Source organism: Salmo trutta, chromosome 13, assembly GCF_901001165.1.
Source record: "Salmo trutta chromosome 13, fSalTru1.1, whole genome shotgun sequence".
NCBI classification, from domain to species: Eukaryota; Metazoa; Chordata; class Actinopteri; order Salmoniformes; family Salmonidae; genus Salmo; species Salmo trutta.
Genome location: NC_042969.1, coordinates 18,539,864 through 18,563,730, shown reverse-complemented (window position 1 = coordinate 18,563,730; position 23,867 = coordinate 18,539,864). Strand labels below are relative to the sequence as shown.

General features: G+C 43.2%; 3 protein-coding genes across 12 annotated transcripts; all 3 read left to right on the top strand.

The window, feature by feature from the left end:
- The first annotated feature begins 656 nt into the window (after window positions 1-656).
- Window positions 657-16,368, top strand: LOC115205370 (zinc finger protein 629). Of its 5 annotated transcripts, XM_029771293.1 has the most exons (4): window positions 663-909; window positions 1,142-1,197; window positions 9,462-9,795; window positions 15,351-16,368. In XM_029771293.1, exons 3-4 carry the CDS (start codon window positions 9,474-9,476, stop codon window positions 16,238-16,240), a joined length of 1,212 nt encoding a protein of 403 aa, XP_029627153.1. In that variant the 5' UTR covers window positions 663-909; window positions 1,142-1,197; window positions 9,462-9,473; the 3' UTR covers window positions 16,241-16,368. The 5 variants fall into 5 exon arrangements, with proteins under 5 accessions (XP_029627155.1, XP_029627153.1, XP_029627154.1 ...); XM_029771295.1 differs by lacking the exons at window positions 9,462-9,795; window positions 15,351-16,368 and adding an exon at window positions 1,560-2,483 and having other exon boundaries at window positions 657-745; window positions 1,142-1,489; XM_029771294.1 differs by lacking the exons at window positions 9,462-9,795; window positions 15,351-16,368 and adding an exon at window positions 1,560-2,483 and having other exon boundaries at window positions 668-909; window positions 1,142-1,489.
- On the top strand, window positions 4,256-8,201 carry LOC115205371 (zinc finger protein 853). The gene is made up of 3 exons (XM_029771296.1): window positions 4,256-4,619; window positions 6,688-7,154; window positions 7,228-8,201. The coding sequence occupies exons 2-3, from the start codon at window positions 6,851-6,853 to the stop codon at window positions 8,085-8,087; spliced, it is 1,164 nt and encodes a 387-aa protein (XP_029627156.1). The 5' UTR covers window positions 4,256-4,619; window positions 6,688-6,850; the 3' UTR covers window positions 8,088-8,201.
- A 1,333-nt stretch (window positions 16,369-17,701) lies between the features above and the next one.
- Window positions 17,702-23,240, top strand: LOC115205369 (zinc finger protein 329). 6 transcript variants are annotated; one of them, XM_029771285.1, is made up of 5 exons: window positions 17,702-17,804; window positions 18,620-18,981; window positions 19,129-19,271; window positions 20,965-21,025; window positions 21,123-23,240. In XM_029771285.1, the coding sequence occupies exons 2-5, from the start codon at window positions 18,681-18,683 to the stop codon at window positions 22,526-22,528; spliced, it is 1,911 nt and encodes a 636-aa protein (XP_029627145.1). In that variant the 5' UTR covers window positions 17,702-17,804; window positions 18,620-18,680; the 3' UTR covers window positions 22,529-23,240. The 6 variants fall into 6 exon arrangements, with proteins under 6 accessions (XP_029627145.1, XP_029627149.1, XP_029627148.1 ...); XM_029771289.1 differs by lacking the exon at window positions 17,702-17,804 and adding an exon at window positions 17,822-18,036 and having other exon boundaries at window positions 18,620-18,978; window positions 19,132-19,271; XM_029771288.1 differs by lacking the exon at window positions 17,702-17,804 and adding an exon at window positions 17,822-18,036 and having other exon boundaries at window positions 20,968-21,025.
- Window positions 23,241-23,867: the final 627 nt, after the last annotated feature.

The following is a 23,867-nucleotide window of genomic DNA, read 5'->3' as shown; positions in this document are numbered from 1 at the left end:
CTATATGAAGAAATTATTCTCATCCTTTCTTAATAAATTATTGGTCACGGTGTTAACTGTTACATACACAAGCAAATATCTTAAGCAAAATAAACCTGAGTAAGTGGCCTTGTCCGAATCAAAATGGCACATAGACTAACATTGAAATAAATGCATTTGACAGAGATTCAAACGTTGAAGAATAAGATTTACCAGTTCTGCGCAATTGCATTCGCAGTATGATCACCTCGATGTCACAGACCAGAGGGACGGGAACCAACCTCTCCAGTCTAGCCAAAGATAGAAGGGGTAACCCAGATACGTCACAGGGGCTATAAAGGTGAAGCATACATTTAGAAAGTTATCTCACCCCCAAATATGGCAATGAGAGGAAGTCTAGTTGTGGGTAGTGGGAACTTGGTGAAACTGGGCCGACATTCTGCTAATTTTCTCATCAATGAAACATCTGATATCAATATATTTTTCTGTTCCCAAAACGAAAATATGTTACGAACACAGTGCACTAGGTTTTATCGACTTGAAGCTTTGCAAACGTTTAAAAAAATAGTTTAGGGTTGAAAGGTCGAATTGAGTTTATGCACACGCAAACTTCACAGAGGGGCGTTCCCTAACGGAAATACGGAAATAATGCTACAACGTGCCAATAGGATATCGCTAGCTCGTGCATACCTTTGCCCATCTTGCTTGTTCTGCCCACTATGCTTCATCTGCTCACAGTCTAAACGACACTGTTGAACCATCTTGGGTTAGTTATATCTTTAGTCTAGCCGTCTATCTAGTAGCTGTTAGCTTATTACAATAGCTCGCTAGCTACCTGTCTTTGATACGTATTTGTAGTTCTAGGAGAGATAGGATATATGTAACTAGCTGATTTGTTGACGAACAACAAATAACAACGTTCAGAAAGTGGTAAGAATATTTTGTGAAATTGACAGAGCTGTTATTATCTGTAGCTTTTGCTAGCTAGCAAGCTTGATAAATGCATTATTTGGACGCCTAACCACAAGTAAAATGTGGTGTAAGGGTTTATTAATGTGTTAGTTACAAGCATGTTTCTGGGCTAAATCATTTGTAGGTGAGATGCCTATTACTGACAAGATATTTGAGGCACATCCATTTGACAGCATACCTCTGTTTCCAGGAGGAAGATCCCTGACTCTCTGGACACTGGTGTGATCTGGAAGAGGCAGTGTTGATGTTGTTGCAGTTATGTCAGAAGCCATCCTCACCTTCCAGTACCAGCTCAATGGAGTCATGGAAACGGTCCTCAAAACCGCTGTGCATGAGATCAATCGGCTGGTGAAGGACAACTTTCTGAAGGAAGTGACACAGAGCAAGCAAGAAGTGGACGTCTTGAAGGAGAGGCTGCAGCAATGTGAGCAGAGATGGAGAGACAGAGAGGAGGAGAGGAAGAGGAGGGAAGTTGAAGAGAAAGAGCAGAGTGGGATGTGTAGGAGATGTGGTTGTGCTGGAGACGATGAGATGTCAGGTGAGTGAGGAGAGATGCACACACCCACACCTGAAATAGGATCTATAACTTTGTTCTGTTCCATCCTCAGGAGAAGAGGAAGGTTGTGTTATCAAACAGGAGATGTTCCAGCCAGGTGGACCCAGTGCTTTCCCAGAGAGAAAGGTTCCACAGGAAACGGCCACACCCAGCTCTTCTTGTGTCTCTGAAAGGATGGAAGAGACAAAGGCCCATGTGGTCCATATCAAAGAAGAGCCCAATGACTGGGGGGACTTGGTTTCCCAGATGATCACATCCACAGTTTCCCCCATAATCAGCCTGAGTCGTCTACAGAGATTGAGCTCACATCATGGGGGATGGAACAGGGAGCCTCTTCCTCCATTACCATTGGCCAGGAAGGAGCAGGACCTTCTCCCAAGGTTAGTTATACCCACCCAGGGGACAGAGCATGCTGCGGGGGCCCTCGAGACCAGCCCCTACGGCCTGATGATCAACACAACGGCACAGCTGAGGGTCAAACCTTTCAGCTGTCCACACTGTGGGAAGAGCTTCCCTCAGCTCCGAAACCTGAAAGACCATCAGAAGTACCACCACACAGGGAAGAAGGCCTTCACCTGCTCCCAGTGTGGTAAGGGTTTTGTGTACATGTCCCACTTCAGGGTACACATGCAGTGCCACACGGGGAACAGGCTGTTCAGCTGCTCTCAGTGTGGCAAGAGCTTCAGCCTTCAGAGTGGCTTGATGAAACACAGTGTCATTCACACTGTAGAGAGAGACCTTACCACTGCACGGACTGTGGTAACAGTTTCAATTCTAGAGCGGACCTGAAAAGACATGAACAGATTCATGCAGCAAGGTAGACCTTTGAGATGAAGCAGGTTGATTTAGAAAATCAGAGGGGGAAAATAACTGCCCATGTGTACTATGTTCAATGTATCTATAGTTGCTGATTCATTTCATGTTGAGAGGAATAAAACTCTTTATGAATAAATTATTCTCATCCTTTCTTAATAAATGATTGGTCACACAGTGTTATTTGTTACATACGCACACAAATATCTTAAAAGTAAAAGAGTAATAAGCAAGTATCCTTGTCTGAGCCCGAATGGCCCATAGAGTAACTTACTCTGGCAAATAAATACATTTGGAACTGTGCTTTTTAGACAGATTGTCACATCAAAGAAATATGTAATATTAGATCTTTGCAATTGCATTGGCAGTATGATCACCTCTATTTCACAGATCAGGGGGTGCGGAATCCAACCAGTCTAGTTAGTTAGTTAGCTATTAGTTTAGCTATAATGATTCATTTGTGCTATAATATACAGTAGTGATGGGGAAACGAAGCTTCATGAAGCATTGAGCATTTCAAGTCAAATCAAACTTTATTTGTCACATGCGCCAAATACAACAAGTGTAGACCTTACAGTGAAATTCTTACTTACCAGCCCTTAACCAACAGTGCAGTTCAAGAAGAGATAAGAAAATATTTACCAAATAAACTAAAGTAAAAAATTATTCAAAAAATTATAAAAAGTAACACAATAACAAGTAACACAATAATATAACGATATTGAGGCTATATACAAGAGGTACCGGTACTGAGTCAATGTACAGGGGTACAGGTTAGTTGAGGTCATTTGTACATGTAGGTAGGGGTGAAGTGACTACGCATAGATAATAAACAACGAGTAGCAGCAGTGTACAAAACAAATGGGGGGGTCAATGTAATAGTCTAGTGGCCATTTGATAAATTTTTCTTATGGCTTGGGGGTAGAAGCTGTTAAGGAGCCTTTTGGTCCTAGACTTGGCGCTCTGGTACCGCTTGTCATGCGGTAGCATATAAAAAAGTCTATGACTTGGGTGACTGGAGTCTGACAATTTTATGGGCTTTCCTCTGACACAGCCTATTATATAGGTCCTGGATGGCAGGAAGCTTGGCCCCAGTGATGTACTGGGCCGTACGCACTACCCTCTGTAGGGCCTTACGGTCAGATGCTGAGCAGTTGCCATACCAGGCAGTGATGCTGGTCAGGATGGTCAGGATGCTTTCAAATGTGCAGCTGTAGAACTTTTTGAGGATCTGGGGGCCCATGCCAAATTTTTTCAGTCCCCTGAGGGGGAAAAGGTTTTGTCGTGCCCTCTTCACGACTGTCTTGGTGTGTTTGGACAATGATAGTTCGTTGGTGATGTGGACACCAAGGAACTTGAAACTCTCGACCCGCACCTCTACAGCCCCGTTGATGTTAATGGGGGCCTGTTCGGCCTGCCTTTTACTGTAGTCCACAATCAGCTCCTTTGTCTTGCTCACATTGAGGGAAAGGTTGTTGTCCTTGCATCACACTGCCAATTTCTGACCTCCTCCCTATAGGCTGTCTCATCGTTGTCAGTGATCAACAGTGTCGTCAGCAAACTTAATTATGGTGTTGGAGTCGTGTTTGGCCACGCAGTCATGGGTGAACAGGGAGTACAGGAGGGGACTAAGTACACACCCCTGAGGGGCCCCAGTGCTGAGGAACAGCACGGCAGATGTGTTGTTACCTACCCTTACCACCTGGGGGCTGCCCATCAGGAAGCTTAGTGATTTGCTTCGTGGGCACTATGGTGTTGAACGCTGAGCTGTAGTCAATGATCAGCATTCTCACATAGGTGTTCCTTTTGTCCAGGTGGGAAAGGGCAGTGTGGAGTGCAATTTCAATTGTGTCGAGTATAGGTTCATTACTCTAGGCTTTGATCAACACGTTGTACACTAGTGGCACCTGCTGGTCAAAATAATTCAGAACAGCCAAATTATAGTTGACGTCGCGCATGTCGCAGCGCGTGCCCAGGGTAGCCACAGAAAATCTTTGTGATGGCTTTTTTGGCTCGAAACCAATAGCAAAACTTTTACGTGGTTGTTCGACAAAACGAAGCTTCGGGCGTCATTGATCACGTGCTTCTGACAAACGATACAAGCAACAGTACTCTGCCTCGAAATAAACTGCTGAACGATTTCTACGCATGCCTCGGAGTTCCGGTATAAAACGTGACATCCTAAAAAAATACAGTTGCTACCTTTCTCTTTTACCTCTGTGTACAGTTCTAAGAGACATAGGATGTTTGTAACGAGTTGATGGGTTTTAGCACAACAAAAAATAACGTTTGGAAAGTGGTAAGTATATATTTTTTGAGTCAAATGGTCAGAAAGCTGCTAGACAACCCCGTGTTACTATCAGTAGCTGTTTAGCTAGGTGCTGTTAGCAACGCGGGTGTATTTACACATTTAGCCTTGCTTTCTACAGTACCGGGTGGCACAAAAACCGTCCGTGGGAAGCCAGGAGTTAAATAGAATTCCAGTTAAACGTACTGTGGAGGTGGGCAGGATGGTTGGTCATTAAGACGGGGAATTTGAGACATTATCTAAAGGAACCTGTTATTAAATATACTTCCCAAACGTGGGTCTTCCTCTCTGCCTAACCTTACCTCGTGTCGAAATAAAATGACCCCTCAAGTTATCCCGTATTTATCGACATATGTCGCAAGTGCAGGACTTTTATTTTGACATGAGGTAAACAGGGAGGGAGTGGGTCTACAACAGACCCACGTTTGGAAAGTCTGTTTAGTAGGATGATCCTTGACGTTTTGTCACAACACGCGTTGCCAAAAGCATCTACTAGCTAAACTTGAGAAATGCATTATTTGGTAGACCTAGCCACAACCAAAACAAGGTACAGTGCATTCAGAAAGTAATCAGACCCCTTGGCTTTTTCTAAATTTTGTTTTGTTACAGCTTAATTCGCAAATTGATTCAGTTGTTTTCCTGCCTCAATCTACACACAATACCTCATAATGACAAAGTAAAAATATTTTTTTGTAATGTTTGCAAATGTATTAAAAATAACTGATATCACATCTACATAAGTATTAAGACCCTTTACTCATTACTTTGTTGAAGCACCTTTGGCAGCGATTACAGCATTGAGTCTTCTTGGGTATGACACTACAAGCTTGGCACACCTGTATTTGGGGAGTTTCTCCAATTCTTCTCTGCAGGTCCTCTCAAGCTCTGTCAGGTTAGATGGAGAGCATCGCTGCACTGCTATTTTCAGGTCTCTCCAGAGATGTTCAAGTCTGGGCTCTGGCTGGGACATTCAGAGACATGTCCCGAAGCCACTCATGTGTTGTCTTGACTGAGTGCTTAGGGTCAATGTCCTGAGCAGGTTTTCACCAAGGATCTCTACTTTGCTCAGTTCATCTTTCTCCCATCCTGACTAGTCTCCCAGTCCCTGCCGCTGAAAAACATGCCCAGAGCATGATGCTGCCACCAACATGCTTCATCATAGGGATGGTGCAAGGTTTCCTATAGACGAGATGCTTGACATTCAGGCCAAAGTGTTCAATCTTGGTTTCATCAGACCAGAGAATCTTGTTTTTCATGGTCTGAGAGTCCTTTAGATGCCTTTTGGCAAACTCCAAGCAGGCTGTCATGTGCCTTCTACTGAGGAGTGGCTTCCATCTGTCCACTCTACATAAAGGCCTGATTGGTGGAGTGCTGCAGAGATGGTTGTCCTTCTGGGAGGTTCTCCCATCCACAGAGGAATTCTGGAGCTCTGTCAGAGTGACCATCGGGTTCTTGCTCAGTTTGGCCGGGCGGCCAGCTCTAGGAAGAGTCTTGGTGGTTCCAAACTTCTTCCATTTAAGAAGAGGCCACTGTGTTCTTGGGGACCTTCAATGTTGCAGACATTTTTTTGGTACCCTTCCCCACATTTGTGCCTCGGAGCTCTATGGACAATTCCTTCAACCTCATGGCTTGGTTTTTGTTCTGACATGCACTGTCAACTGAGGGACCTTATATAGACAGGTGTGGGCCTTTCCAAATGATGTCCAATCAATTGAATTTACCCCTGGGGGACTCCAATCAAGTTGTAGAAACATCTCAAGGATGATCAATGGGAACAGGATGCACCTGATCTCAATTTCGAGTCTCATAGCAAAGGGTCTGAATACTTATGTAAATAAGGTATTTCAGTTTTTTTATTTGCAACAATTTAAAAAAAACAGTTTTTTGCTTTGTCATTATGGGGTATTGTGTAAGGCACTAAGTAAAAATGTATTAATTGTTTGTTACAAGCATGTTTCTGGGCTAAATCATTGGTAGGTGAGCTTGCTCTTACTGACAAGGTATTAGAGCCACATCAAGACCACATTTGGTGTATTTGACAGCTTGCCTCTGTTTCCAGGAGTAGGATCCCTCACTCGCTGGACACTGGTGGGATCTGGAGGAGGCTAAATCCCAGTCTTTCCCTTGTAGTGAACCAAACTGGGAAACAAGGAGGGCAGTTCACCCATAGAAGACTGGCTGTGAACTTTGGGACAGGTATTGGATTTTCCAGTGTTGCAACTATGTCAGAGGCCATCCTCACCTTTCAGTACCAACTCAATGGAGTCATGGAAACGGTCCTCAAAACCGCTGTGCATGAGATCACTCAGCTGGTGAAGGACAGCTTCCTGGAAGAAGTGACGGGTGGCAAGCAGGAAGTGGAAATCTTGAAGGAGAGGCTGCAGCAATGTGAGCAGAGATGGAGGGACGGAGAGGAGGAGCGGCAGAGGAGGGAAGTTGAAGAGAGACAGCAGAGAAAGAAGAGGGAAGAGACAGAGCAGAGGGGTGTGTGTCGGAGATGTGGTTGTGCTGGAGAGAGACAGTTAGGTGAGATCCACACACACACATGCACGCACACACACAATATAGAATTTCTGACTGTGTTTGGTTCTGTCCTCAGGAGCAGGGAAAGGTTTTGATATCAAACCGGAGATGTTCCAGCCAGATGGACCCAGCGCAGGAGAGAGTCCACAGGATACAGCCACGCCTGGCTCTTCCTGTGTCTCTGAGAGGATGGTAGAGAGGGAGGACCATGTGGTCTATATCAAAGAGGAGCCCGATGACTGGGGGGACTTGGTAAACCAGATGGTCACATCCACAGATTCTCCCATAATGAGCCTGAGTCGTTTGCAGAGATTGAGCTCAAATTCTGGGGCATGGACCAGTGAGACTCAGCCTCCACTCCCAGCATCATGGGCCAGTGATCCTCAGCCTCTAGCACCATGGTCCAGGGAACCTCTACCTCTAGCACCTCTGGCCAGGGAGCCTCCACCTCTACTTCCAGCACCATGGACCAGGAAGGAGCAGCACTTACTCCCAAGGTCAGTGATACCCAACCAGGGGACAGAGCATGCTGTGGGGGCCCTCGAGACCAGTCCCAATGGCCTGAGCATCAACACAACGGCACATGTCAAACCCTACAGCTGTCCACACTGTGGAAAGAGCTTCCCTCAGCTCCGAAACCTGAAAGACCACCAGAAGTACCACCACACCGGGAAGAAGGCCTTCACCTGCTCCCAGTGTGGTAAGGGTTTTGTGTACATGTGCCACCTCAGGGTACACATGCAGTGCCACACAGGGGAGAGGCCGTTTAGCTGCTCTCAGTGTGGGAAGAGCTTCAGCCTTCAGAGCGGCTTGAAGAGACACAGGGTCATTCACACTGCAGAGAGGCCTTACCACTGCACGGACTGTGGGAACAGATTCTATTCTAGATCGGACCTGAAAAGACATGAACAAATCCAGTGCAAGATACACCATTGAGGTGGAGCAGATTAATTTGGGAGGGAGGAAATAACTGCCCATGTGTACTATGTTCAATGTATTGTTGCATATGCATTTTAATGTTGAAAGGAATAAAACACTATGAAGACATTATTCTCATCCTTACTTAATAAATTATTGTTCAGTGTTAACTGTTACATACACAAAGACATATCTTAAGTAAAAGAGTAATAAGTGGCCTTGTCCGAATCAAAACGGCACTGCCGATTCCAACATTGAAGAAACATATGTAGGAGTTCTGCGAAATTGCATTCGCTGTATGATCACCTCGATGTCACAGAGCAGAGGGACGGGAACCAACGACTCCAGTCTAGCAAAATACAGAATGGGTAACCTGACACGTCACAGGCGCTATAAAGCTGAAGCATCCGTTTAGAACGTTTTCTCACTACCAAATATGGTAGTGAGAGGAAGTCTAGTTGGGGCTAGGTGAAACTGGTCTGATTTTCTAATCAATGAAACATCTCATCTGAATAAAAAAATGTTGTTCCCAAAACTAAAATCAATTACGAACACAGTGCACTAGGTTTCATAGACTTGACGCTTTGACAACATGCACTCGTTTTCAATAACTCAATGTAAGGTCGAATTGAGTTTGTGCACACGCGCACTTCACAGAGGGGCGTTCCCTAACGGAAATACGGAAATAATGCTACAACGTGCCAATAGGATATCGCTAGCTCGTGCATGCCTTTGCCCATCTTGCTTGTTCTGCCCACTATGCTTCATCTGCTCACACTCTAAACGACACTGTTGAAACATCTTGGGTTAGTTATATCTTTAGTCTAGCCGTCTATCTAGTAGCTGTTAGCTTATTACAATAGCTCGCTAGCTACCTGTCTTTGATACGTATTTGTAGTTCTAGGAGAGATAGGATATTTGTAACTAGCTGATTTTTATGACGAACAACAAATCACGTTTGGGAAGTGGTAAGAATATTTTGTGAAATGGACAGACCTTCTGCAGTAATACACTGTGTTTTTATCTGTATGTAAAGCTAGCTAGCACGTTTGATAAATGCATACACCTAACCACAAGTAAAAAGGGGTGTACGTGTTTATTAATTTGTTAGTTACGAGCATGTTGCTGCGCTAAATCATTGGTAAATGAGCTGCCTATAACTGACAAGATATTTGAGGCACATCAAGACCACATTTGGTGTATTTTACAGCTTGCCCCTGTTTCTAGGAGGAAGAGACCTGACTCTGGGCACTGGTGTGATCTGGAGGAGGCTAAATCCAAGTCTTTCCATTATAGTGAACCAAACTGGGAAACAGCTCATCCGTAGAAGACTGGCTGTGAACTCTGGGACTGGTACCAATAAGGGAAGGAGGGGGGGTTTCCAGTGTTGATGTTGTTGCAGTTATGTCAGAAGCCATCCTCACCTTCCAGTACCAGCTCAATGGAGTCATGGAAACGGTCCTCAAAACCGCTGTGCATGAGATCAATCGGCTGGTGAAGGACAGCTTCCTGAAGGAAGTGACCGGGAGCAAGCTGGAAGTGGAAATCTTGAAGGAGAGGCTGCAGCAGTGTGAGCAGAGATGGAGGGATGGAGAGGAGGAGAGGAAGAGGAGGGAAGTTGAAGATAAAGAGCAGAGAAAGAAGAGGGAAGAGAGAGAGCAGACAGGGATGTGTAGGAGATGTGGTGGTGCTGGAGACACTGAGGAGAGGGAAGAGGCTCTGTTAGGTGAGTGAGGATATATATATATATATACATACACACACACACACACACACACAGTCTGATTAATCAGGCAGTAATACACAATTAATTGGTATATACTGCCTGAAACGTATACCTGCAAAATCATGTACATTTTTCTTACAAGCCAGAATATGAATTAAATGTCATTTAAACTCAAATTAAAATCAGATGCTATTCATCACATGCTTCGTAAACAACAGGTGTGTGTGTGGACTAACAGTGAAATGCTTCCAAATCCTTCCCAACAGTGCAGAGAGAAATAACATTTGGAAATAATAAAAAAAGTACCACGTAATAATTGATACACAATGAGTAACGATAACTTGGCTATAAACAAGGGGTACCAGTACTGAGTTAATGTGCAGGGGTATGAGGTAATAACTTGGCTATAAACAAGGGGTACCAGTACTGAGTTAATGTGCAGGGGTATGAGGTAATAACTTGGCTATAAACAAGGGGTACCAGTACTGAGTTAATGTGCAGGGGTATGAGGTAATAACTTGGCTATAAACAAGGGGTACCAGTACTGAGTTAATGTGCAGGGGTATGAGGTAATAACTTGGCAATATACACAGGGTACCAGTACCGAGTTCATGTGCAGGGGTACGAGGTAGATATGTACATATAACTCGGAATAAACTGACAGACCATCAACAGTTGCAGCAGCATATATGATGAGTCAGAATATTCAGTGTAAATAGAGATTTACCATTCAAATAAATGATTACCATTATGTTGTTTGTAGTTAGATTGGTAAAAGCAATGTCAAATTGATTGTATAATTGATTCAATTAATGCAAACATGGCTCTAAAAAAAAAATAGCCGTATAAATGTTCTAATATAATAATGATATTGAACAAAAAAATGGCCAACAATTAAACAGAAACTCAGCTACTGCTCTGTCTGGATCAAGTGCCATTCTGTGACTTTGGCTAATATGTCTTTTTTTTGTGGTATCGAGCATCGTGATATATTGAGTATTGTGATACTAAACCTGGTATCGAAGTCAAAATTCTGGTATCGTGACAACACTAATCCAGATAGCAAAATAGTTACCCAATAGCTACCCGGACTAACTCTTTAGCAGTCTTAAGGCTTGGGGTGGTAGAAGCTGTTCAGGGTCCTGTTGGTTCCAGACTTTGTGCATCGGTACCACTTGCCGTGTGGTAGCAGAGAGAACAGTCTATGATTTAGGTGGCTAGAGTCTTTGACCAATTTTAGGACCTTCCTCTGACACTGCCTGGTAAAGATGTCTTGGAAGGCAGGGAGCTTTGGCCCTAGTGATCGAGCTGCTTGACACGGTTGTGGTAGGCCTGATCACCGACGACGATAAGACAGCCTATAGGGAAGAGGACAGAGATCTGGCAGTGTAGTGCCATTACAACAACCTCTCACTCAATCTGAGCAAGACAAAGGACCTATAGGAAACGGAGGGCCGAGCAAGCCCCCATTCACATCAACGGGGCTGTAGTGGAGCGGGTTGAGAGCTTCAAGGTCCTCAGTGTCCATATCACTAAGGATCTATTATGGTCCAAACCACAGGAGGTTGGTGGCACCTTAATTGGGGAGAACAGGCTCGTGGTGATGGCTGGAGTGGAATTAGAGGAATGGTATCAAATACATAAAATACATGGTTTCCAGGTGTTTGATACCATTCCATTTGCTTCGTTCCGGCCATTATTATGAGCCATCCTTCCCTCAGCAGCCTCCACTGGTCCAAACACACCAACACAGTCGTGAAGAGGGAACAACAATGCCTATTCCCCCTCAGGAGGCTGAAAAGATTTGGTATGGGCCCTCAGATCCTCAAAAAAATTCTACAGCTGCGCCATTAAGAGCATCTTGACTGGCTGCATCACCACTTGGTATGGCAACTGCTTGGCATCAGACTGCAAGGTGCTACAGAGTGTAGTGCGTACAGCCCAGTACATCACTGGGGCCAAGCTCCCTTCCAGTCAGGACCTTAAACCAGATGATGTCAGAGGAAGGCCCTATGCAACCGCATGGAAAGCGGTACTTATTAACCAAGTCTTAGGGCTGGGCACTATGGACAAAATATTATATCACAGTATTTTAAAAAAATTGGACAGTATTTGACTGTATTTTTAGTTTTTGAATAATAGAAGTTCTACATTTGCTTCATGAGTAATGAGTGATCCTAGGGTGGCAACACATACATTCTAAGTGATTTCAATTAGTATTTATCCATTCTGATTGTTTTATACGTTCAATTCAACTTCAACCAAAACAAATTTCAGCACTTATCATTTCTGCATTTCCTGCACTCAGTTGTAGTGGTGGAAAAAGTACGCAATTGTCATACTGGAGTAAAAGTAAAGATACGTTAATAGAAAATGACTCAAGTAAAAGTACTACTTTTACTCAAGTAATAAAATACTACTTGAGTAAAAGTTTAAAAGTATTTGGTTTTAAATAAACTTAAGTATCAAAAGTAAATGTAATTGATAAAATGTACTTAAGTATCAGAAGTAAAAGTATAAATAATTTCAAATTCCCTATGTTAAGCGAACCAGATGGCACCATTTTCTTTTTTTAAATTGTATTTACGGATAGCCTGGGGCACACTCCAACACTCAGACATAATTTACAAACAAGCATTTGTGTGTAGTGAGTCCTCCAGATCAGAGACAGTAGATGACCAGGGATGTTCTCTTGACAAGTGCGTGAATTGGACCATTTTCCTGTCCTGCTAAGCATCAAAATGTAACGAGTACTTTTAGGTGTCAGGGAAAATGTATGGAGTAAAAAGTACAGTATTTTCTTTGGGAATGTAGTGAAGTAAAAGTAAAAGTTGTCAAAAATAAAAATGATAAAGAACAGATACCAAAAAAAAGACTTAAGTAGTACTTTCAAGTATTTTTACTGAAGTACTTTACACCACTGCTCAATTGAGATCATTTCCACACTGCCACATAGGGCTGCACGATATTGGCAAATAATCTAGGACTTATTTTTAACCAAATGTTGCAATTGCAATTTGACTTGCGAATTAGAGCAAAACTGTTGGAATCATGGAAATAGAATGACTATTCCAATTCTATAATTATAATATAATAGTGGGCACTTTGAATACGGTGTGGTTTGAGACGACAACGAATTAAAATGCCAGGGAGCAGTTATTGTGACAGAGTTGGAACTAAAGTTTTGGTAAGTGTTTCCTACGGGACCCTATAAGCTTTGGTTTGATTGCATGTTTTCTCTTAGCTACTTCATGTAGCTAATACATTTATGCTTTGCATATTTCTCTATGATTTAGAAGATACTGTTGCACAAACAACATGCCGATTTAGGTCTACACCATCACTGGTATTATCAGGCTGTATTAGCTTGCTACGTTTGCTCTTACTCAGTACATTTATTGGCTAGCTAGCTATTAGCATTAGCAGCTAACAATTAGCGTCACAAGATTTAGGGCAACTTGCAAAGAAAATACAAACTAGCTGTTTGCTGATGTAAGAAGCACAAATCAATAGTGTCGTTATAGAACGCTAGTGGATTTATATAAGAAGCAAAGTGAAAACAGCAGATTGTTGACCATGCAGACTGTTGACCATGCAGACTGACGCAAGTGTCTGGTGGTTGAGGAACATCAAATGCGCTCTGAGGGACGGGGCGTGGCTAAATCTGCGTGGAAGGTGTCGCGGAGAGAAAGAGCAGAGAGAGATGACTCAAGTAGAAAAGTAAACTATAAAAATTGACATTACACATGACGTATCACATTTAACAAACTAAACATTCAAATACTGGCATAGCAGGTAAAGTAAAAACCCAAACCGGTACCTGCATCAATACAGGTATATCATAATATACGGTATACCGCCCCCCTCCACACACACTTTTTTGACTCATCACATATGCTGCTGCTGGTACTGTTTACTGTCTGTAATTTTATTCCTAGTTAAATGTACATATTTTCCATCTATTACCGTGTACCACTGCACATTGACTCTACTGGTACCCTGTAGCCAAGTTATCATTACTCATTGTGTATCTATTATTTATTATTATGTGTTTTACTTTTAAATTTTTTCTATATTTTATTTTCTCTGCATTGTTGTGTAAGCATTTCACTGTTAGTCCACACCTGTTGTTCACGAAGCATGTGACAAATACAATTTATTTGATTTCAGTACAGGAGGGGACTAAGCACACACCCCTGAGGGGCCTTGGGCTTAAAAGGTGTTTTTGAGGGAACAGAAACTGCCTGACCTGAGACACTGGCGTCTGTAGTTGGAGAGATGTTTTGCTTATACCAGGCCTTCAGATGTAGATTCCTGTAGAAACGAAATAGATTGGAATGTCCACAGTGCAAGGTGTTCTACATTGGACGGACAAAGTGACGCCTTCAAGATCGCCTAGCGGAACACAAGTACGCCATACGTGTAGGCAATGAAGACTACCCCATGGCAAGGCACTACAAGTCCTTACACCATGGCAACCCTGCCTCCCTACAAGCTATGGGTATTGATCATATCCCGGCCTCTATTAGAAAAGGGGACCGCCTTAAACAGTTAAACCAAATGGAAAGTTTTTGGATTTACAAACTACAGGCCACTAAATACCCGGGTTTAAATGAAGATATCGATTTCTCACCCTTCCTGTAGGGTTGTGATGGGTACATTTGCTGTCATCTAGTTGATATCTTTGCTCAATTGCCCTCAGCTATGTTTAGACTCTTGTTGTTCATGTTTTGCTGTGTTCTAGTGTACTATGGAATGTATTGCTTTCTTATTCTTGACACTTCGCCCAGACATATTTAAGGTTAGAACTACCTTTCTAAGTGTTCTGAATCTTCTAGTTTGGAGTTACATTTTTATGATAACATAGCTACAGCATTTCACTTTAAAGTGTGTATACTATTGCTTACTAGGTGTGTCCAATCAATTTTAACCACTCCCCCTTCTAATTAGGGTTAATTGGAAAAGCTGTTAAACAGAGAACATTGTATTATTTCTTTGTACACCCTGATGAAGGCCATGCAGCCGAAACGCGTCGGTTTTTTAAAAACATTGTTTCTATTGAACATGCCATACTAATAAAGGCATTTTAATCAATTATATGAAGAGTGCCTTGGTCCTCCTTTCTTTTTGAAGACCAACTCAACCCTTTTACCAAAGAGCACCTTCTGTCTACCAACATTTACTATTGTGTACCTTAGTAGCGCTTCCCTTCCTCCTCTTTCTAATAAAACTAACTTTACTTTGGTGCTGAACTGAACCATATACCTACTGACCATATACCTACCAATTCTTAAACATTTTTAGAAAACAATACTTAACTGTGGATATTTTGTCTCAAATTTTGAGCAGCTGAAGGACAAACCACACAGACAACCGCTAGAGTTTAAATGTAATTGTATTCACTATTCTGGCTTTTAAGGAACATTTTACACAATTTTGCAGGCATTAGTTTCAGGCTGTATATACCAATTAATGGTGTATTACAGCCTGATTAATCAGACTAACACACACACACCTGATATAGGATCTGTAACTTATTTCTGTTCTATCCTCAGGAGCAGAGGAAGGTTGTGTTTTCAAACAGGAGATGTTCCAGTCAGATGGATCCAGCGCTCTCCCAGAGCAAGAGGGTCCACAGGAAATGGCCACACCCAGCTCTTTTGGTGTCTCTGAAAGGATGGACGAGAGGGAGGCCCATGTGGTCCATATCAAAGAAGAGCCCAATGACTGGGAAGATCTGGTTACCCACATGGTCACATCCACAGATGCCTCCATAGTGAGCCTGAGTCGTCTGCAGAGATTGAGCTCACATGCTGGGGCTTGGACCAGTGAGCCTCAACCTCCACCTCCACTCCCAGCACCATGGGCCAGTGAGCCTCTTCCTCCAGCACCATGGGCCAGTGAGCCTTTTCCTCCAGCACCATGGGACAGTGAGCCTCCACCTCTACCTCCAGCACCATTGGCCAGGGAGCCTCCACTACCTCCAACACCATGGATCAGGAAGGAGCAGCAACTACTTTCAAGGTCAGTGATACCCACCCACGGGACAGAGCATGCTGTGGGGGCCCTCGAAAGCATCAACACAACGGCACAGCTGAGGGTCAAACCCTTCAGCTGTCCACACTGTGGGAAGAGCTTCCCTCAGCTCCGAAACCTGAAAGACCACCAGAAGTACCACCACACAGGGAAGAAGGCCTTCACCTGCTCCCAGTGCGGTATGGGCTTTGTGTACATGTGCCACTTCAGGGTACACATGCAGCGCCACACGAGGGAGAGGGCATTCAGCTGCTCTCAGTGTGGCAAGAGCTTCAGCCTTCAGAGCGGCTTGGAAAAACACAGGGTCCTTCACACTGCAGAGAGGCCTTACAACTGCACGGACTGTGGGAACAGATTCTATTCTAGAGCGGACCTGAAAAGACATGAACAGATTCATGCAGCAAGGTAGACCTTTGAGATGAAACAGGTTGATTTAGAAAATCAGAGGGGGGGAATAACTGCCCATGTGTACTATGTTCAATCTATCTATAGTTGCTGATTAATTTAGTGTTGAGAGGAATAAAACTTTGTAAATAAGTTATTCTCATCCTTTCTTAAATTGTTGGTCAAACGGTGTAACTGTAACACACACACACACACACACACACACACACACACACACACACACACACACACACACACACACACACACACACACACACACCTTAAAAGTAAAATAGTAAAATGTAAGTAGCCTTGTCCGAACCACAATGGCCATAGAGTAACAGATATCTTCCCCTGGGAAATAAATACATTTGACAGAGATTCTCTCCTCAAAGAAAAAGATTTATGAGTTCCCGCGCATTCGCAGTATGATCACCTCGATGTCACAGACCTGTACGAACTTTTGTGCTGAACATATTACATTGTTACAGGTGTCAAGCTTATGGGCATGTGGCAGCAGTGTGTAGGAGGGAGGTTCCAAGGTGTGAGAAGTGTGCAGCAGGGCTTGAGACAAAGGAATGTGTAGCATTGGGGAAAGTAGTGGTATGTGTTAATTGCAGGGGTGCCCATGGGGCTGGGCATCAGAAATGTTCAGTGCGAGAGAAGCAGGTTGAGGTTTCCAGGGTTAGAGTAGTGCAGAAATAGTTGGATGCTGAGGCAGTGAAGGAAGTTGAGGAAAATGGGTCAAGGGGGAGAGATCCTGAGAGAAGTGTTGTGAGTTGTAGATATGTACCAGTACAAGTGATATATGTTTCAGTAAGATTGGATTTTTAGAATTTATAGCAATGGTTATCAACTGTACTGCAGGGATGGAACGTAAGTCACAGACAATTGAGGTTGTGGTGGCAGCTGCAGAGAGGTATTTGGGTGTGCGAGACTTAACACCAGAAGAGTTACATTTTAACATTTTAACATCTTGACCATGTTCTGTTATAATATCCACCCGGCACAGCCAGAAGAGGACTGGCCACCCCTCATAGCCTGGTTCCTCTCTAGGTTTCTTCCTAGGTTTTTGGCCTTTCTCAGGAGTTTTTCCTAGGGAGTTTTTCCCAGCCACCGTGCTTCTTTCACATGCATTGCTTGCTGTTTGGGGTTTTAGGCTGGGTTTCTGTACAGCACTTTGAGATTTCAGCTGATGTACGAAGGGCTATATAAATAAATTTGATTTGATTTTGATTTTACAGGGTGTGTTAAGTGGCGGTGTCCCATCCTTTCAGGTTGTTGGCCCGAGGTAGGACTAAATACATTTAAATAGTGGAGTAGGGTGGTGTTATTTATTTTTTGTGAGTGTAGTGTTAGATGGTTGGGTATTTGTTTATTTTGTTCAAGCACAGTATAAGGGAGTTGTACTCCAGTCTAGTAGGTGGAGGTAATGCAACATTTATTGGATGCCAACCGCCGTTAAACCTCATCGAAGAAGAAGAGACCCTGAGGGATGACTGCTCTGAGGGATGACTGCTCTGAGGGATGACTGCTCTGAGGGATGACGGCGCAGCTGGACCCTATTGGAATCTCCTGCCAGTGCTCAGGTACACATCGGAATCTTATTGGATATGGGAAATCGCGAGGGTTGGCCGAGAGGCGAGGTCCACTCGGGAAAATGGTGTGGTAGCGGATTCGAGCATTTGCACTACAGCGGACAGTTCTAACAAAAGTAAATATTGTTTATATTGCATGCTCCATACGTTGAAGATATACACCACAAAACGCCGACGACCAAGCCAACGGAGTCAGTTGTTTTAGAGACCACTGTTTTAGCAGGTTCGTGCTGACCGACTGACTGCCATGTTTACGTTTTCGCGCCCGGACCCCCAGCTAGTTCACTAGCTAGCAATGCACGTTCACTGCATGTTGTGTTGGACTTGCTCGTCTGTAAGCAATGCATACACCTTTGTAAATGACAACAACATTAAAAACAGTATAACGTCCATGAATATACGTTTAGAGTTATCTTTGTGACACAAGACATGTTAAACTCGCTTGTGCTAGCCCACAGTGTCTTCTTCTCGAGTCGTGTAACGTTACTGTAGCTACATCGCCATAAATCCGGATATATCCGATTTTAAAAAGTTCAATAATTAAGGTATTTGAGGTATAAATGTTATGTTGATGACAAAGTGTTAACAAAAGCATCGTATTAAAGCTGACCTCTGATCACTCCCTAATTAGCATCGTTTCTTTAGTTTGAAAACAATCCCAGCAGTATTTTCTTCAGTTGTTAATGTGGTCAAATATGCCAAAAATGGTTTCCTGGTCTTGAATACAGCGTTAGTCTACTGTACTGTAACTTTACTGTTGTCCTGTTATACCTCCTGATGTTTACATGATTCGTCTTGATTGACAGCTGAGCTTCCCACTCTAAAACCTGGGTGACGTCACACAAACCTGAGCTGGAGAGATTAAAGATGTCGGAGAAGGTGCAGAACACCTTCAGGTTGCAGTTGTCCTCCGTCATGGACTCCCTGCTCACTGCAGCCGTGTGTGAGATCTCCAAGATCTTTGAGGGCAGTCTGAGTGAGCAGCAGGCAGAGCTGATGCAGAGTGTAGAGGAGATCTCAGCATTAAAGGGGAAGCTGAGGCTGGCAGAGATGAGGTTGAAGGAGGGTGGAAAAATAAAGGAGTTGGATGATACGGCTGCCAACACCTCTGGGCAAACAGTCACTGACGTGACGACAATTGCTGAGATAGAAGAAGAAGAAGAAGAAGGTAACTTGATATTGCGTAGACAAATAGCAACATAAAATGTCAGGTCTTGATAACTGTAGACACGATCTGCATTTTTTCCCCTCCCAGTTGGTGTCAGCTGAGCTTTATTTTTCTGTGTCATTACATTTGTATCTTTGGGTTTCTATGCAGTACCCGATTGGTGCGAGCCTCTTCAGTCAGAAGATTCTTTAATTCCACCCTCAAAGATCAAAAAGGAAAATGAGTGGCCATGGGTGGACCTGCGACCACTGAGTGTGTCTCTATGGCGCATCCCTAACATCAAACAAGAGGTCAGTGACCGGTCCAGTGTGGGAAACCTGAATCAATAAACAGACAGTCATAGTGCACACCCAAATGTAGCACACGGCTGAACAAAAGAATGTCTTCTGTTAATTAGGTTAAAGGGTAACTGAACCCCAATTTCAGCCTTTGCCCAACCCATTCACATTTTCAAAAATGCATTCAGTTTGGGGGAATTGGGGTGGGTAAACGTAGTTGTACCTGATCCAAATACTGTCTCATTAAAGCATATTTACCAGATGTCCACTGGCATGCTCTGATAATAAAATGATGTACATCACAGAAATATGGCTCTGGACAGTTAGCTCACAGTGGTAAGGTGCTGAGTTTCTGACATCTACTTACAACCTTGCGGTGTAAGTTTGAATCCCCATGAAATGTGGCCTCACATTTATTGCATTATTATATTGGGAAGAAAAGTACAATCATCACCTTGAAAATGAAGATTAGGGGCTCAATTTAATCCAACCAGCATTGCAGTGTTTTACGCAGTAGCTCTTTTTCCAATGGTCAAATGAACTCACAGATTGGTCTTGAGTTCTGTATAAAAACCTACAACTACTACCAGGGTGACTCCTCTCACAAGTATACTTTCACTTTTCAGAATTAGAAGTGTGTGGGCATGGGATGAATGTTGTAAATAAAGTATTTTTAAAAATATATATCTGGCCCATGTGGGATTAAAACTCACAATGTGCCACCATTCTGTCATAGCAGTTGGGAAAAAATACAAGTTGAGATGACCACCATTGTCATCTATTTCTCGTTACGATGGATGTAGCTACGAATATAAACGTATAATCCTCATTGCCTACATGTTTTTGTTCTTCTTTGTAGAAGCTCATAGATGTGTTTGAAACAGTAAGCAAAAATGTTGAATTTGGTCAAATGTGGAAATATGCCTTAGTGCCTTTTAAATTTCGTGTAAAGTCAGAGGTCTAGTCAAGGAAGCATAACGCAAACTATATTGGCACACTCCACTTACCAAGACCATTACCAAATAAGGTGCGCTGTCACCTGCTTTTATAGCAAGCCTTGACGTGGTACCACCCAGCATATCTAGAAGGGAGTACATTTCATACCGACCCCACTCTTGAGATGACGTGGTACCACCCAGCATATCTAGAAGGGAGTACATTTCATACCGACCCCTCCCTTGAGATGACGTGGTACCACCCAGCATATCTAGAAGGGAGTATATTTCATACCGACCCCTCCCTTGAGATGACGTTGTACCACCCAGCATATCTAGAAGGGAGTATATTTCATACCGACCCCTCTCTTGAGATGTCGTGGTACCACCCAGCATATCTAGAAGGGAGTATATTTCATACCGACCCTCCCTTGAGATGACGTGGTACCACCCAGCATATCTAGAAGGGAGTATATTTCATACCGACCCCTCCCTTGAGATGACGTAGAGGAACCTTCTTAAGACACCTCTACATCAGAGTTGAACTGCAAGCGGCAAAAAGAGCTAGATTTGCTACCAAAACTCCTAAATATATCACTTTTGCAACGAACTGTCTAAATAAATTGACGTTTCACTATAACGAAGCCTGAAACATCTAGATTTCCATGATTTTATATTTTTATCATCAAAGTCACTCTTTAAATGTCTGCTTTAGTAGTACTTTGGTGGCGTTTTTGGTTGTGAGCATATTCATTGTGAGTCTGTTTTAGCAGGCTGAAGATTTTGATAACCACTTGCTGACAGCCCTAGCCAGGAGTCCTCCACGAAAAGGTAAGAGTAAATCATCCTTGCCCCTCGTAATTGTAATTCAGCTCCTGGTGCAGGACATCATTACTGATCCCGCTCTTTCCGCTCCTCTCTCCTCCAGGGTCAGCTGCGGAGCGGTTGTTAAACAGACGTTTAAAAGACATACCTGAACTGAGCGGGGCCGGGTCAGGGTACGGTTGTGGTGGTTCAGTAGGGCGGGGGCTGAGGAAGACCCATGGTAGTCTGTTGTGCACATTCAAACAAGACAATCCGGAACCCCAGAGCAGCGTCTTATTAGACAAGAATGTCTTGAGGCACAGCACAAGACAAGGAAAAGATTGTGACTTACAAAGCAAACACAGTGAGGGGACACATGGGAAAACGAGTGACATAGTGAAAAAGAAGGTAGGAAGGAGAAGAAAGCATTTAAAAATGGAACCTAATGCAGAAGAAGAAGCAACAACCAGTGGAACTGACAAGAGTTTCTGCTGCAAATACTGTGGGAAGGGCTTTCACAGAGAGTTTGGCCTTTCTGTGCACATGAGGTCTCATAACAAGGGGACATACAAATGTCCTAAGTGTCCCAAAAAGTTTCCGTATCCAAGTGCACTCCGTGTGCACACATTGAACAGCCACGGCAAAACAGAAAAGAACAAACCTTGCTCTAACGTCAAAGAAAAGTCCAACTCTATCAACCACAAAGTGAAATCCCTCTCCCCCAGCAGAACAAAGCCTACTTCCCCCAACAACAAACCTCTCTCTTCCAGCAAGGCCAAACCTCTACCCCCCAAAGACAAACCTACCTCCCCCAACAACAAAGCTGGCTCCCCTAAAGGCAGCACACATCCACAACTTTATTCTTGTCACGTTTGCCATAAGAAGTACACTTCTGCAAATTCCCTGCAGGACCACGAACGCATTCACACAGGTGAGAGACCGTACCCTTGTAATCAGTGTGGGCAGAGGTTCCGTGTAAAGCAGTTCCTGATATTACATTTGCGTAAAGCCCATGCGGATGTGTACGGGGGTGAGGAGAGCAGCAGATACCTCTCCTGGACTGCACCAGTGGAGGATCCTATTGCTAACGGTGCTGAGCAGCAACCTGCCGTTAAGTCAAAGAGCAAAGACGATCGACGTGCAAAGGCAAACAGCAAACGGAAGCAAATGACAGTAACAGACGGTCTGTTTCAATGCACAGTGTGTAAAAAGCTGCTAAGTTCACAGATGAGCCTCGTTCAACACTTCCGCATCCACACAGGTGAGAAACCGCTCAGCTGCGAAGAGTGCGGCAAGAAATTCCGCTGTCACCCCATCTTGATCAGCCACAGGAGGTCCGCCCACCCGGGGAAGAAGTACCAATGCCTCAGGTGTGTTCAGCAATTTGAGACCATGGCCGAACGTAAGAGACATCTGTTACTAGTCCACCAATTCAAGAAACCCAACCCGCGGTCCCGCTGTCCTCGCTGTAACAGGACTTTCCACAACAGTAACTCCCTGAGGATCCACTATGAAACTGTCCATGCCTGAGTCTGTCCCCACATGGCTCGGCCTAGTCAAGTTGGAGTGTTCAGCAGGACCGGGATCAATTACATTCAGAAAGTCAGATTGTTACGTCCATTTGAAATTACATTTGTGATTTGAAAAGTGCTGTTTATTTTCGATTAGCCTTTTTGTAATCATTGACTGGCTGAGTGAAAAGGGAATTGACCCCAACCCTGGTGGCCAGTGAATTAACATGATGCTGAGAAAGGACGCTAAAAGAGCAAAAACTTGTGATTTGGTGGTCAATGTTTGTGATATGGTGCTCAATATGGGTATCACTGATAAAACTTTAATATGGGGTTGCAGGATCACATTTTTTTTAAGTCAGTGCCAGACCGGTTTATGGCATTTTTAATTTCAACGTCTTGGAGCCATGTTTTTATGTTTTTAGTTCCATGTAAACACGTCTCTATCATTTCTATGTTATTATGACAAATGTAACATGTTCTTTGTACTGTACATTCTCTGTTGTCAAGAAAAGCACAGGGAATATACTTTTGCTCCATTTTTAAAAACATTTTTTTTACATTAATAAAATGTATTTACTGGAGGTTGACTTTCTTCAATAGGTCATGCATACTTCAATAGGGTTTTTCATGGATCACCCAGTTTATTAGTGACCTTTTATATGAATTACAATGATTGCACAAACATGGGCAGTAGAGACCTCCAGTAATAAAGGATAACAAATAGTACATGTTCCTCATTTGCAATAGTTATTTAAAGTCGTTAGATCTTCAGGTACATTTAAAAACCATGTTCACATTGAAGTGACTCAAATCCTTTTTTTTTTTTTGCATATCCAATTTGAATCTGTTCATTTTCCTGCAGTCTGAACAGCTAAAAAGCACATGGAATCTGATATTTCAAGCCAGGTTTCAAACTACCTTCGTAGGTGGTGTGAAGTCAGATACAAATATGATTCCTGGCAATGTCTAAGTGGTCAAATGGTTTTTAGACTTATTTGGCATATCTTGTTGCTTGCTAGCTACTATGTTGACAGTTTGACAAAAAACATGTGGTAGCTAATGAGCTTGCTAATTGTTTAAACAAATGAGTGAATGTGTCAGAAAGATAAACCACTAACTAGTTGACTTTTGTGGCTACCCAAAAAGGACTTGTTTTGGAAATTGGATAATCTTATCCTTTGAGGCTTTAAAAGTGTTCTTACACTATGATTTTGAACATTCAAAGCAATTGGGAAACATCCATAGCATGTGTTGTTGTCACCTTAGCTTGCTGCATGCTGTAACTTCTGATGGTTACCAATCAGCCTATACCACTGTGCACACACCCTTAGTTACTATGACAACTAGCGTAGCCG

Excerpts from the sequence above, each read along its gene's own strand:
- LOC115205371 (XM_029771296.1), top strand. The coding sequence starts at position 6,851 with ATGTCAGAGGCCATCCTCACCTTTCAGTACCAACTCAATGGAGTCATG. Across the intron at positions 7,155-7,227 it reads TGCTGGAGAGAGACAGTTAG|GAGCAGGGAAAGGTTTTGAT; the intron begins GTGAGATCCACA and ends TTCTGTCCTCAG.
- LOC115205370 (XM_029771293.1), top strand. The coding sequence starts at position 9,474 with ATGTCAGAAGCCATCCTCACCTTCCAGTACCAGCTCAATGGAGTCATG. Across the intron at positions 9,796-15,350 it reads GAGGGAAGAGGCTCTGTTAG|GAGCAGAGGAAGGTTGTGTT; the intron begins GTGAGTGAGGAT and ends TTCTATCCTCAG.
- LOC115205369 (XM_029771285.1), top strand. The coding sequence starts at position 18,681 with ATGTCGGAGAAGGTGCAGAACACCTTCAGGTTGCAGTTGTCCTCCGTC. Across the intron at positions 18,982-19,128 it reads AGAAGAAGAAGAAGAAGAAG|CAGTACCCGATTGGTGCGAG; the intron begins GTAACTTGATAT and ends TGGGTTTCTATG. Across the intron at positions 19,272-20,964 it reads TCCCTAACATCAAACAAGAG|CAGGCTGAAGATTTTGATAA; the intron begins GTCAGTGACCGG and ends AGTCTGTTTTAG.